This window comes from Echiichthys vipera (assembly GCF_963691815.1).
Source record: "Echiichthys vipera genome assembly, chromosome: 2".
Taxonomy (NCBI): domain Eukaryota; kingdom Metazoa; phylum Chordata; class Actinopteri; order Perciformes; family Trachinidae; genus Echiichthys; species Echiichthys vipera.
The window spans coordinates 31,100,854-31,116,595 of NC_139827.1; the positions used below are offsets into that span (position 1 = coordinate 31,100,854).

The 15,742-nt window shown below is 42.1% G+C and overlaps 1 protein-coding gene across 3 annotated transcripts in view; it reads left to right on the top strand.

The window, feature by feature from the left end:
* Positions 1–15,742, top strand: part of sh3pxd2aa (SH3 and PX domains 2Aa) — a 134,470-nt gene that overhangs the window by 83,313 nt on the left and 35,415 nt on the right. For 2 of the 3 annotated variants that reach the window (XM_083934816.1, XM_083934817.1), the window contains exon 7: positions 8,017–8,145. In XM_083934816.1, coding sequence (XP_083790942.1) covers positions 8,017–8,145 — 129 coding nt within the window. Of the gene's footprint in view, positions 1–2,724; positions 2,762–8,016; positions 8,146–15,742 lie in introns of those variants that run through there. The other variant, XM_083934818.1, reaches the window with a different exon arrangement.

Below are 15,742 nucleotides of genomic sequence, written 5' to 3' on the forward strand. Positions count from 1 at the left end.
GACTTAAGTGATGCCATTTCTCACTGTCCCTAGGCCTCACTTGCAGAGTAATGGCGATGTTTGGGGTCAGAATTCTAGGAAAATTGCACAGCAGTAAAGGGACAGAGAAAACACTGCTGGTTCTGCTGGTTTGTGGCGTCATCACCCAAACCTGAAAGGAATCAAGTATCCCTGTGTGTGTGTGTGTGTGTGTGTGTTTGTGTGTTTGTGTGTGTGTGTGTGTGTGTGTGTGTGTGTGTGTGTGTGTGTGTGTGTGTGTGTGTGTGTGTGTGTGTGTGTGTGTGTGTGTGTGTGTGTGTGTGTGTGTTTGTGTGTTTGTGTGTGTGTGTGTGTGTGTGTGTGTGTGTGTGTGTGCGTGCGTGCGTGTGTGTGTGTGTGTGCATGTGCGTGTGTGTGTGTATTTGTATGGAGGTGGAGTGGTTCAGCCTGGAGTTAATATCAATCAGATGTTGAGCGCTACACTGAGAGCAGCATGGTGGGTAGTAATCATGGTAGAGCGTCAGTGAGCGCGGTTTGACCCTGGCTGACCTGGGACCAGTTTGTATTCCTCCCTCTGGGGCCAACATCAATCCAGCAAAGCTCCTGAGGCTCTGGTGGATAGCAGGAGGGCATTTGGCTTTTGTTATCTCACGTGAGTCAACGCAGAGGAGCTGTCGGCTTCACAACGGGGGCAGCGCTCTCCATCGTAATGACGTATCAAAACTCGCTATCTTCAAAAGATGAGTTGATTATTTAGGAAACCAACCTTTTTTATATTGTTACATTTGAACATTTTCTATGGGTTTTAAATGGTTTCATGGACCACCGAGTGATACAATTAGATGTACTTGTAAAAACATTAAATTTCAGTGAAAGCAAAATATCCGGTTACAAGGACCCTGTTTGGTTATGTTTATAATACAGTGTATGGTATCATTAATAGAAAAGCTTATTGTTCACATGGAAATGTAGTTAGAATTCTGAGTTATACTTAACAAAGAAGTCACCCTGGTACGTTGAAGTGGAGTTGAAGAGAAATATAAGTTTAAAGTGTAATTCAAAATCATCCCATAGTCTTTTTCCGCACTTACATACATCAAATAAGCCATCAAGACAGTTTTTTTCATGTATGAACTATTAATGTAGAAATACGGAAGAGTCGCTAACAGCTGGATGTGGCTAACACTGATTAGCTCGGGGCAGTACGGTGAAGGCATTAAAACGTCTTTTTTAACCACTAATACTGCTAAAAATAACACCAAACCTTTGCAGTAGCATGAGAAGAGTCCCTACACATAAAACAAAGCTCCAAAGTCGTAGTTAGTGAACTTGGAGTTTATTAAAGTGTGTTTTGAAAGACTTACCTACTGGCCCCTGTACCAGCTCCTCTCATAGTAAAGTCCATTCAAGTCAATTAGCAAAGTTAATCGCAAAGGAAGGAGCCCATTGATGCTTTGTGATGTAGTATAACAGTTACGGTTTAACTCCATTGGCTGCATATCGGCCTGACACAGTGCCCTTTTTAACCAATTAAATCAGCTTCTCCTGTTCAACTGTTAAATGAATGTGTAAAGGGCGCTTAGCGTATGTAGGCTGTGCCAAACCCCTGCCTTTATTCTAATCCTAACCAAAGTGGTTTCGATGCGTAACCCCATCACCTTTTGGTGCCTAAACCTTCACTGACACTTATAGTTTCCTAAATGTGACCGTTGGGGTCCACCTAAATAGAGTTCCATGGCATTAAATAAAAGACCATGTTTAATAACAAATACAAATTACTGTATATAACTTTTCACAAGATATCATACAAACTTGCCTATATGTTTAAATGCCTGTAGACTGTACGTAAAACAATATAACTACAGCTATAAAACTAAGCTTTATATACACGATATAAATAAGCTCTTGAAAAAAGATTGGTGAAAAGTTAAGTAAAAGATGATTATAAGACTAAATACAAGCATGATGATGGACATTTCTTGTAGTGATGTGAAGGACATTCCTTCTGCTTCCTGGCCCGCCCTGTTCCAGGTCCTGTTCCAGGTCCTGTTCCAGGTCTTGTTCCAGGTCCTTCATGTTGTTCTGGCCTGTTTCTTGCTGTTTCTTGCAGTGCTGCACTCCTAATATTGGCTCATTTTCAGAAGAGGATGACAGCCAGACACTAAAATATTATTTTGGTACCAAATCAAGCTTCAAATGCTGCACACAAACCTCGGTCACCACCTCCTCTGTCCCTGTCTTCTCAATGCATGGCATTTAATTTCCTGGTTAGGGGCTGAGATGTTTTTGAAGAAAGGGGGTTGGGGAGTCAGGAATGACTTTAGAAGTGGCTGACGCCCATCTCAGACATTCCAGGAGGTCCAAATAGAGGAAGAAATAGAGAACGATATGAAGAGATGGAGGAAAGGCGATCACGGGAAGGGTGGAGTGAACTTCTTGCAGTCTAAAGGAGGGAGGGTTTGAGCTGAGGGATTTTGTAATAGAGTTCTAAAACACTGTCCACTTGCCCTCATATGCACTTAATTCTCTTCAGCATGAACAAAAACTGATCTTGAAAACACAGGCCAAAACTTAATCTTTCATCCCCAGATGAGTAGGCCCAGACTCTTTCTCTGCTGCTTCATATTTTGTGTTCAGTAGATGTGATGAAGGTGTGCTTTACCATACTGTTGCTTCTGCATGCTGTCCAACTGAATAATCTCTCTCTGCTTCTCTCCTTCCTTCTCTTCGTCTGCAGTATGGATGTACGGCTTTACAGACAGCCCGAGGAAAGAGGCCTCAGGTAGCCTTGTGTGTCTATGTCAACATGTTGAATATGCATGCACTACTGTGGGAGCGACATGCCGGCTGCATCCCTTAGGTTTTTCAGTGTATTGCTTTTTACACTTCAGCTCTCTTTCCACATCTGCTTTGCATGCGCTGTCATCAGCCTCTCTTCCACCCATCTGCTCAAATTCAGCCTCTCCTCCCTCTGTAGCCTATCCATCCATCTCTGCAGAGCGGGTCGGCCAACAACAGCTGGGCACAGTGCCAGAGGGCCAGAACGTGGACCTTAGGTTTGCATGTGGCAAAGCGTCTTAGACTAAAATGGGGTGTCAAGTCTGGTTCTTTACATTAGTCTGCAACAGGGTTGTGGATCACTGCCTGTGACCTCATTTAACTTTGGGTGTATATGAACGATGAGTCGAGAGGAACAAGGTGGAATTGTTGCTATTGCAATTAAACATCCAAGGGAATTTTTCTTTTTGTTGCACACATAAACACACATTTTTGACACAATCACAGATTCACCCATCTGGTGAACATTTAACCAATGTACTTTGAAACATTTAAATGTAATTGATCAGTGCTGGGGGAAGACAGATATGTTGTTTCCTCCCATTAGAGCTATCAGTGTGTCAGTACCAATCAGGACCAACACAGACAAATCCCCTTTGAACAGTCATACAAAAAATGATCATACTTCAAGTGTAAAGAACTTGGAGAAATCTGTCCCCTCGTTTTTTCAACAAGTAACCCTGTGCAGTGCCAGTGTTGGAATATTGAAGGCAGAATGTCTGTAGGATTCATAGTATTTCTCAACAAGGCGTGGTTGCCACTATAGCAGTATAAAGCATTTAAATTGCTGGATCTGTGCTGCTTTATTACGTCAGGTGGACTTTGATTGCTCCCTTCACATGGATGCTTATGTCCTCCACATTAAGTTCCTTTTCTTTTCTTTTTTTCTCCTCCTAGGAGAATGCTAAAGTAAGAGATGAATGCCCAGCCTTACGCAGTGAGGAAGGTTATGAGCATTCCTTAGTGTTCCCTGTCTGTTCATTTTAGTAACAGCATGGAGAGATGCTTAATTGGGTTTTAAGCACTGTGCAAAAGCTTTAGTCCACTTTTTATCCTTCCAGACTGTAATAGATACAAGAGTGCACTGCAACTTGTTCTCATGAACATATCACAAGGCCACTGTGAAGATACAGTATTAAGATATACTCATTCTTGTAAGCTGCAGAGTAAACTCTAGACTTGTGGTGGGCCACACTGAGACGCATTTTCTTGTAACCGCACAACTTTAGTATCCTTTTGGCCGATCATCCACACACAGCCAGCGTTATCTGAGCCTCAAAACGGTATTTTTTGATACCAGGTCTCAGAGTGGGAAGTTTGGAAAACGCACCCCGTGGCGTTGTCGTCTGGACAGCCAAACCGCATATCTCCGACCTCTAACCCCCGCAGCATCACATAACAACAACAGTGCTGCTGCGTGAGAGGAGAGAGACAGACCCATAGAATGTTTACTGAACTGGACTCTGAGCCACATGCATGGGAATGAATTAGGCCGACCACAGATTTCCCCCACAGGCTTAGGATTTGGGAATTCGCCAGATTTAGCCAGAAAACGCGACATCCAGGCTTGGCATGTGTATTACAGCGTTTTTAGCCAGTTTCACTGGTTTCGTGGACGCAGATATTTCTTGAGTCGAGGCCATGTGGACGGAAAAATTTTAAACAACGTCTGAGACAAAAAAGGTTGTTTCTGATCGCGTGGACGTACCCTTAATCTTGGTTTTTAGCAAGGGAGATCTTCTCTTCGATCTTAAAGGACATCTAACATGCAGAATCTGCACATCTTACTTGTTCAAGGTCTAATCACATTGACATAATGAGAAAGAAGCTGACAGCAGAGAATTCACCATCTCAGATGTAGTCATACATTAGAGGATGTGGAGATTTGCTGACAAAGTATGCTACTTGCTTTTTTATTCTCAGCCGCAGTAATTAGACAGCGCTCGAGTCTTTGCTCATCAGAGACTCCATATGATTTCTTTATTGTGTCATTGCTGGTGCTGACATGCCTTTTGATAACAGCTAGTCAGGTAATAACAAGACAACTCAGCAGAATCTCTGGCTGTCACATTGTCTGTTTTAACCATCTGCTATTCCTGCCCTGTCTATGCATAATCAATTCTAAAGCCCCTTTCACACGTGCACTGCAGCCCTGAAGTTATCTAGATGTTCCCGGTTGTGAGAAAGCAAATGTCTCAATCAGTTGGACCAGACTGTAAATGCACTAAGAACAAAGTGACGATAAGCCGATGCAAAGGGCCAACGCTGAAGTTGTCAGGCAAATTCAAGGAACGGCAAGAGACTCGTTCGTTTATGACCAAATTACAAACCAGTGACGTGACCGCGGTGTAATCCATGTTACGTCCTGCCTCCTGCATGCTCTACCTAGGCACCAGACCTCGTCTAAACCATAGAGTATTAGTAGTATATCCAGCAGTAAGTTAGAAGGCTTCTCCTGATTTGTATCATCCACATTTATGAAAGATACAGAGCCCAGGGGGATATGTGTAGCATGTTTATTTGAAATATGTGCCCTTGGTGAAAGAGAAACTCTGGACTACCACTAAACTTTATTCTCTGGACAACGGTTTTAGTTTCCTTTTGTACTTTCTGCTCAATGTGCTGCTGCAAATGAAGGACTAAGGTGTGTTAGAAAACACTGCAGGTCAGCTGTGATATTGGAGTTGATGATGATGATCTACATTGTAGCTGACATAAAGAGACAGGTTGATGCTGTTTGGCAGGGGTGGTTTTCTTCAGTCAGAGTGACGATTACAAGAAATCGCTGCTGAGATTTGACCCATCTATATTGCAGCATACTATAGTGCAAATATATGGGCTTTGTGCACTCACTGTTGGCTGAAAATATTTGTTAGTTACAGCTCTAATCACAAGACTCCAGGAGTCTTCTGGTGGTCTGGAGCCTGGCTATTGTTCGCCAAGAAATAGTTAGAGCACATTCTGTTTGCGATTAAACAAATGAGATTCAACATGTTAATTACTGAGCTTTAGAGGTGCTAGTAGGCCAATTTGTTAATTTTTTCCCCCCTTGTTTCCAAGCTTAATGCTTGTCTTGGCTAATCGCCTCTGTCTTCTCCACTAACATGTGAAAAGATCCCCTTTAAAAACAAAATCCTTTTTTATATTAATAAATTACATGTATAGTCACTGTCTGACATATCAATAGATCCTGGTCCTATTCTTTAATAATCATTACAATAGGTATTTTACTTTAAAAACAAAGTAAAATGCTAGACAAATTTCGCAGGACATGTCACCTCCAAACCACGAGGCAATCCATTCATGTTCATGTCACTAACACTGATTTACATTATCCAGCAAGGAATACAGTTTGGGTCGAGCCAGTGAAACATGAGGTGTTACTGGTTTATAGATGCTAAAACAAGAGTTACATATATAAATACGATTTTATGAATTCAAAGAATAAATAGGAAGTTGCTTGTTGATAATGTCAACTCTTATCTTAACTGTACCTTAAAGGTTGAATATGGAGAATGAGCAGAACACGGTCATCCAGTGTCTCAAGATCGTAGTCACAACAACAAAAAATAATTCCAGCAGTCGGGTTGCCAGGTTTGTTGCAGAGTGTGTCAGTGATCAGCCTGCTCCATGTCAAGTGATGAATCAAACAGGGTAACCACTGAAATGGACTAATCAATTCATCTAACAACAGTATTTAACGTTAGCCAGTCTTCAACTAGAAGCCTTTCTCTGAGTGCTGTGTAATCCATTAGCACTCAACTCAAAATGATTCTTGTTTCTGTAGCAACAACAGACAACCCTGGCAACCAGCAATGCCCAACGCTATTGGCTGCTACAATGGAAACAGATTGGGACAAAAAGTCATTGTTAAACCTGTCAAATTTAAAAAAGATATTAATTCAGACTAAATATATTTTTTTATGGAATAGCAATACTTTCATTCTGTACCCCTTATTATTTAAAAAAAACAAATATAGCTTTTAAAAAAGATTCTACATACTGCAGCTGACATGCGCTAATGCTGTAAGATAAAAAAATATTTTAAAAATGAATGTGAACGCCATTATTGAATCATGTCAGGGTTTTTTTTTACCATCCAATATCAATATTCGCTTTGGCAGTAGGTTGAATTAATTTGATGATTTCTTATGATCAGTTTCAGCCACATCTTTTGAACCACCCCATGTTAGTGGATTCAGCCCATCCAGAGGACAGTCATAAATACAGAGATTTATGTTTCACTGTGTTCTGGCCACATGACATCCATTTATTTGTTCTCATTATATGAACGTTATGTTCCTGATTACATCATTGATACGATGAGACACAAAACACAGCAGGATATGAAGCGTAATCTGCGGGGTCATCTCTCTCTGTGGCCAAACAAGCCAATAAGAGTGTCCGCAACTCAGGGTTGGATCAGATATGCACCACGTGAACGCAGTCAATGAAATTACTGCTGGCACTGAAAAGGTTAACATCAGAGAGAAGGGGAGAGAGAAAACAGAGTGGCCTAACCCCAACTGAAATGCTTTCTTCTTTTGTTTCACATAAACATGGACCCAGCCTCCTTCCCTATTTCTCTCTCTCCCTCTCTCTCTAGTCCACTCATATGTTTCTATTTAAGGCCAGCAGTGCCGACTACCATGATTGGTGTGTTCGCCCCCCCTCCCGACTCGCCGTCCAACGGCTGGCTCCCAGAGGCAGTGGAGGGGAGGCCTTTCCTCTCAACCGCACTGTTGATTTTCCACAGGGAAACTTTACCATTATTCCACTCATTCGCTCCCCAGTCTTCCCCTCCAACCATAAGTGGCTCCTCTGCTTCTCCTTTTTCTCTTCACTTCTCTGTATCCTTCTTAAAGTTTGGTTCATGTCATGGATCCACTTTAGGTGCGAGATGCAGCCCCTGCAATCATTTTCATCCCGTTGCCTCCTTTTGTTTTGATTCCTTCCGATGCTCCTCAGTCCTTTGCTGTGGGCCGGGGGTCGACTCAGCTATATGGCCAGACGTTTGGGACTATGCAGCCAAGTCGTGAGCTTGCGTTCTGATTGGTCAGGGAGGAACAGCGGCAGGGAGCAGGGGTTGGCCGATGGCGGGGTACCGGGTGCACAGCGGCAGCAGTGTAGTCGGTTGCAGGGGGCGTTCGCGAGGTGCCACGGCGGGCAGGTGGCTGACAGCCTGTTTCTTCCCCTCAGGGATTGACAGCTCGGAGCCAATGGTGCTGGAGCAGTACGTGGCCGTGGCCAACTACGAGAGGCAGGAGAACTCGGAGATCAGCCTCAAGGCCGGCGAGACGGTGGACGTGATTGAGAAGAGCGAAAGTGGTGAGTGGATTCTTGTTTTGTTTTCGTTGACAACCATCCACACACACTTACGTAGATCCATAACAGAACATTATTATTAACACATGTTGAGTGAGGAGCAACATAAGAAGGTGGCTTTGTTACAAAATAACATGTTCTTACGCCTGTGTGACATTTAGATAGTTTGTTCCTGTTTGTATCTCCTCCTGTCCTGTCTGAGTACACTTTAGTTGCATAAACATAATCTTCACAAACACAGAGAAGCATGCTCACTCAGCAACTCTCTGTCTCCCTACACTGGATTTTACTCCCTCCTTTTCTAACCACTTTGTCCACAAGAGTCTCCCACTCCGGCCTCCACTCTGCTCCTCAGCTCTCCCTCAGTCCCTCTTCTCCCAATCTCCCCATCTCCTAACTGGGGCTTGGCACCACCTGGAGGTGCTGTTTGGCTGGCAGCAGTCAGTGTGTGGAGGGAGGCAGTGTTCTGGCTGGAGGCCAGTCTCTTTCTTCCTTTTGTAACAAGAATGTCAAGTAAATTCAGAAGTCATTTTTCAGCTTTCTAAAAATGAAAGCTGAGATGTTTGATTTGGTTGAAGTGTGAGAAAACGGTGTAATATCACAGTAGTGTGGATAACATGATGTATGTGTCCAGTGAACTACAGTGACAGTATTTTACCAACAATGTTGGTAAGTGTTGGCTATCAACTGGATAGTGTTTACATCACCAAGAGATGTGTTTCACTTTTCACCTTGCCTCCCCCTGTGAAAATTTTGTTTAGCAATCCCGGAGCTGGATTTGATTTTCCATGGAAGCAGCCACTGACAGCCAGCAGCTTGCACAACTCTAGAGAACTCAGAACAGAAATCTTGGCACAAATACACAGCGTCCCCGTCTTTCTGTCCGCTCTTATCTATACACTTATTACGTGTGTGAATTCATTTTTTTTTTAGATATCTTGGCTTGCACATCTTTGAGCAATCATGTGCCTTTATGAGCCAGTTTTGAACCAGCTTGTCATTTCGTCCTCTCTGTGTATGATTCACATGGCATTTGGTGCATTTCCAATTTGCCCCCTGTCAGCAGAAATAGATAATTGTTAAAATGAGTGTTGACAGAGTAAAGAAGTTGAGAAATTAGTTCTTTTGGGATGTGGCTTTTGGTCAAATTTGTACTTAAAGAAGTGGATGTCTTCTCAAGATTTAGAACGTGGATGTCTTAATTTCCGGCTCGCCTTTCAGCTTTGTTTGTGAAGTTGTGTAATGTCAATGTTGACTCTTGACTTGAGGGGAAATTCATTTTTCTCATGCGACTTTGATTCGCAGAAACTCTTTGGAGAGAGCTGCATGCATCATTAAATGTTTAGTTGAATGAATATTCATAATTGTGCCTTAGCCACACAGTCTTTTTCCTCTGTGATCCTGTTTCTGGATTTCTGGCCTGACAGCATCTGCTCACCAGACCCATCTGAAAGCTCAACTTTGAATGTTAACATTTAACATTAATCGAAGCACTTACAGCAATATGAGCAACTTCTGAACTCAGAGGAACTTTTGCCCAAGAAGCGGATTTGTGCGCTGTCGTCATTTACTGGGCCAAAGAAGTGGAGCAACAGCCATGATGATGACGACGATGACATCACTCGGAGGCTATGCCAAGACAAACACATCTGAGAGCTCGTATAATATCCCACAACCCCCTTCCTGCTTCCAAGGCTTTACTGCAGCCTCCTGTTCTGGGTGTGCTTATTTCTTTAGACATTTTCACTGAAGAGTCACTGACAGTCCCACTGTTAATGAGACCTTATTTTCCTTCACATCCTAGTCAGTACTGTTTTTAATGCTCTCCAAGGAAGATTAAAATCCATATTTCACATGCTATTTACTTCAAATGCAGATTTTTTTCCCTCCACATATTGAGCACAGATGGTATCATTAATATGCTGTTTCTCTTTCCAACGCAGTGTATTTCTAGCAGTTTTGAAGTGTCTACTGGCCTGACCCAATAGAATTTGGGGTTCAATCCCAGAGTCGGATGTTGTTGCTTTACCCCTGTGAGAAGTTATTGAACTTGGAAGTCTAGACCGAGCTATTTGATTGTACAGTGTCAAGACAAACCCATTGTCACAGTAAACACTGGTTAAATGATGAGCTATCAGTGAGACGGGGTGTGTATGTGGATGAGTTTTGCGTGGGTGGATGACCCTGTGTGTGTTGAATTCTGCTTCTACTGTACATATCTTTGCACAAGTATCTTACAATTTAGGAACTGCTTTCCAGTAAAGTGAGATTTATGACGCACCAAGGAGGTGGGGGTTGAAAAGCCCGGAATCGTCCCTGAGAGAGCAGTAGAGGCCTTGTCTGGGTCACTGTCCCTGTTTTCTCCCTCCGGTTCCTCCTCGTACATGGGAACCATAGAGCGTCTAGAGAGAGGAATGTCCCAGCTGTAGAAAATAATGACCGGTTAAATTATATGCTGTGTTGGAATAAGGAAAGGCAAAAAGCCTCTGACCTGTGTCAGTAGTACTTAAATTCTGAGATCCCTCTTGGAATACCAGATGAAACACATAGAGCAATGCAATTATTACTCGAAGGTTAAAGCTATGGTGTACATTCTGAAAATCAGTTGAGCCTCGGAGACAGATTTGAAAAAAGCATCCGGTAGCTGAGCTGCTAAGCTAATCACTAGCCGCTCAGAGTTTACAGAGAGTTAGGGAGGGGGAGCAGGGGAGACGCGGGGATTGGATGGAGGGTACGAGTCAATTGATCATCGGTCAATTACTATGCAGGCCTAGAGCTGATTAGTTGGTTCTTTTTGCTATTCATATTGTGTAGATCGGACTACAGGACCATAATCGCTGTATAAACGATGTTAATGATAATTACCAATATTCCAAATGGCAGACCATAGCTTTAAGATAGAAGATCTATAAGGCATTTTCTTTTCTGTGATTTACCTGATGAAAATCTAGATTTACCTGTTATGTAATGCCAATCATATTGCATGGCAGTCCATCAAGTAGTTGTTGAGATATTTCTCTGGAACAGTGGTGGACCAACCTAGAGACGGACAGTCATCCCTAGAGACACTGTCCGTTCACTTTTCCTGCCAGGTAGAGCTCTTTGTGACTCTACAGGTTGACAGCATTTTGGTTCAATTAGATCTATTTGGATGAGGCCTCACTATCCTCAGATCTCTTTGAGATCAGCTCTCTTTGTTCAGAAATTCATGCTTGTTGAGTTTTTTCAATCACAAGTTTGTTCTGGATCAAAACCTGTCAGGTTTTGCTTATATTACAAGCAAAGTGAGTGTGAACATTAGCTGGTGTGCATGGAAAACCTTTGTTGTTGTGTCTAAGACAGTGACCTTGTAATCACAATGTCCTCACTTCCTTTGTTGCATCTCTCCTTTTCTCCCTTAATTTTATTTGATCTATCTATTGTCTACTGTGTAATAAAGACACAATGGCCAAACACATTTGGGATGTTGCAATAAAGTTATTCTACAGATTTTCTCCTTACTTTCTGATATCATCTCAGAAAGGGAATTGTAAATGTAAGCGACCAAACTTCCACTCTGTGGCCACAGTGACAGACTAGAGTCCCTTTTTCCTTGTTTCATCAGCCGGGACTAATGGATCTGCCAGGCGGACCTTGAAGCTAAACTGCAAACAGGACCTCTTGGGTTAATATACCGCCCAAGCCACAACACCAGCCGGAGAAGCCATTTGCCCAAATATCTTGAACCTCCCTGCCGCCAAGTTTCAGTGGCATTTTCTCACAATTGATTTAAAGAGATTAGACGGATTGGTTTACCTCTCTCTGGACTTGTTTCTACACCTCACATAGAATGCAACATCCAACACACTAATCCTCTATTTTGGATAATGACACAGTTACGTTTTTGTGGACTGGCAGAAATTGCTATGCTACTTCATGTTTCAAGGCATGAACAATGCTCATCATGAGCTAAAAAAACAAAACAAGACACCAATTAGGGCTGCAGCCATAGAATCTTTCTGTAATAGAGTATTCTACCGATTATTCCTTTGATTAATCGAGTAATCGGATAAAAGAATAATTAAAAAAATATATAGAATATTTAGGGCTGGCACTTTAACACGTTAATTACGATTAACGATGAACGTTGCTCATTGCACAAGGTCCCGCCCAACCCGTTATACTGATGCACAGGACGCAACAAGAGTAAAAATTCACCTCCCACCAGAGCTCTTCAGCCTCCGCTCCACCCCAACGCTAAACATGCTGCAGCTTACATTAGCACAGACACCGCTGAACATGCTGCAGCTAACGTTAGCACAGACAACGCTGAAAATTCTGCAGCTAACGTTAGCACAGACATTGCTGAACATGCTGCAGCTTACGTTAGTACAGACAACGCTGAACATGCTGCAGCTTACATTAGCACAGACACCGCTGAACATGCTGCAGCTAACGTTAGCACAGACAACGCTGAAAATTCTGCAGCTAACGTTAGCACAGACATTGCTGAACATGCTGCAGTTTACATTAGCACAGACACCGCTGAACATGCTGCAGCTTACGTTAGCACAGACAACACTCCTAGGAGGGACTGTCAGCACTTGATGGATAATTTTTGTTTCTTTGTTTTTGAAAACATGGAGAAAAATCACTCTATGTTAAACTGTTTATTTTATGCCAAGGATATTATTCTAAATATTTTTGCAATGTTAGGTTTCCACTTATCTTGAATATGCCGTATTAAGATCTGTTTTATTTTTTATAATATATTAAGTCATATATCAAAATCCATTTAAATTTAACAATTAAGCTTCTTGTTTTGATATGTGTTTAATCACAATTAATTAATTACAAAATCTGCAGTCACTAAGGCAACCTCAGACACACTCCTGTCTAACAACGGGTCAGATGCTTAATCGATGATTCAGCATCATTAGTTCAGCAGTTTTGAGTGGACTCATTGCACCTCTAAAACTGCAAAATGAATTATATTTTAAATAGTAATTGGACAGTCAAAAACGATAAAAATGACTAAAGTGCCAAAATGGGAAGTGATGTGAAGTCATCTCCATTTAAAAGCCTTCTCTGGAGGGAGATTTTAAAGGTTTTGCATAGAACGCTTACTTGACATACCCTTCCCATTAGGCTGTCAAATGTAGCTTATGTGTTTAATCAAGGTGTACTGAGAGCTAGCTTAAAGGATGTTGTGGATCAGGCTGTTTTGGACAGAGTCCACACTGGAGGCTGGAGGCGAGCGTTAGCATTGCCCCCAGCCTATAAAACTGACAGCAAGCATCAATCGGGGTGTTACAGATATGGCCTAGTATCATTCTAACACCGCCGAGGCTTAGCTGCGTTAGCTAACTTCACATCACTTTGTTCTTAGAGTTGAACCCAGGCAAGAGATATGTGCAGATACAGGCATTTTGTCTTTATCAGAAATCAGAAATACTTTAATAACCCCAGGAGGAAATTATTTAAGTAATTGATTAATGAGCATGATGCCAATGTTAGCACAGAAGGGTGTACATGTGTATGTGACAAAGGAGGATATTTCATCTAGAGGGTGGTAGCACATGCTAGCACTCACACATATACCATATGGAAGTTAAATACAGAGGTTTAGCTTGACCCCACTGAATGTGATGTGTAGTCAACACTGGTTATTAAAAGGCCCTCCACCCCGCTATTCCCTTTCACTTGTAACAAGTCAGGCTCAGTAACAAGACCCCTGCGTTTAATGAAAACTCCAACCAGGTAACATGAGCTTCAAACTGGGATGTAAAGCTTCCATCCTACAGTGTCAATAAAGACCAGAACCTTGAAATTTGCATTGACTTTCTAGGAAGAAACGACATGGAAGGTGTTGGGTGCCCCTCATATATATATCCTATTTTTAACTTAAGACAAGCTTTTGAAGTGTCTTAAAGTGGTATTCTAATCAAAAGGTCTGTTCTTTTCAATATGAAACACTCACCCTCTCTGTATGTTTGAGTGGTGGTTGTAAAAAAAAGTTCCATAGTGAAGGGAAGTTAAATTGGATTCCAATAATGAGTTTGTTGAGACGTATATTGCTCGTTGTAAGTTGACATTTAAGTTTTGCAACACAGGAGAACACATGGAAGTCTCCTGGGTAATTTGACCATATTATAGTTAGGTGGCTTATTTTCTATATTTCTGGGATTTCTTATTCCCATTGATTAATATTATTATGATGTTGGATAATCAATTAACTCAACAAAGCAAGAAAGGCACATAACCCCAGAATACCCACACCTGAATACTTAAAAGAACTTCAAGGGTCTGGATATCTTCTGACTCACCTATACATGGATGTATCTTGCTGATGATATGTTATCAATGAAGGGGAGCAAAACAGAGGACAGAAGACAACTTTCAGCTGTTGTAATGCAGGGGATGATATCCGTTTTTAATGTGGAAATGTTATTCAGTCACACTGGCGCAATTTTATCATCCTAAGTATCTCTACTGCATTGATCAAAGGAATATTTTTAAATGATAATAAGTCATAAGTCATAAAAGTGTTGTTGCAGTTTAATCCCATTAATGAAGCTGGTGCAGTCCATGTTAAAGATAATACTGGGGCTGATTACACAGCTGGTTTTAGACAGCAACAACTGTGCTGCTGTGCTTCTTAGCCATATTCTTTGAATCTCCCCTTCTGCTTACTCTGCAGAAAGATAAGATGGCAATTCAATACAGTGCCCATGAAAATCAGCGCTGTGTTCCAGTGCATGCAGCTCTCCGGGGATCTGTTCCTAATTAGAAGCGGAGGAGGACAAAAGAATGACAGCGACCTTGTGGGTCTCCCTCGAATGTCACATTTCTAACAGACATCGTAGTCATAGCTTTGTGATGACCTTCCCGATGACCCTAAAAGGAAAAAGTGAAAGGAAAGTGTGAGGTGTTGTTTTTGGATTGGGAATTAGTGTGGAATACTACGGTTTTGAAGTCCCGGCCAAACATCTGCTGGCTCTCCCTCCTTCCCATACCACTCTTTTAATGCGTCTCCCTTTCACTAGTTTGCTCTCTCTCTCTCACATCTTGTCTTTTCGTCACTTAATGCAGCTCCCATTCCTGCAAACCTCTCCCTTGGGGCCTTTGATGGTCAATGATAATTTTGCTCTGCCCGTTGCTGTTAGTGCTGTATTCATCATGACCTCCACTTTCCCTCTGCGGGAGAAAGTAGCTAATTATCGCCTGCCAAGACATGGTGTAGCTAGAAACTCCAATTAGAGCTCATCGCTGTTAGAAATGCCAATTACAGCCCCTCTTCTGTCTTACATATTCATATTTTGTGCTCTGTGTGTGTGTGTGTGTGTGTGTGTGTGTGTGTGTGTGTGTGTGTGTGTGTGTGTGTGTGTGTGTGTGTGTGTGTGTGTGTGTGTGTGTGTGTGTGTGTGTGTGTGTGTGTGTGTGTGTGTGTGTGTGTGTGTGTGTGTGTGTGTGTGTGTGTGTGTGTGTGTGTGTGTGTGTGTGTGTGCACGTGGGAGACAGAAGGTGTTGCTGCATAACCTTTCTGAATATTAGTCATTAGTTGTTGAGCGCCTAATAAATCCTTCAGAACAGTCGGGTCCGTTATGTCAGACAAAGTAGC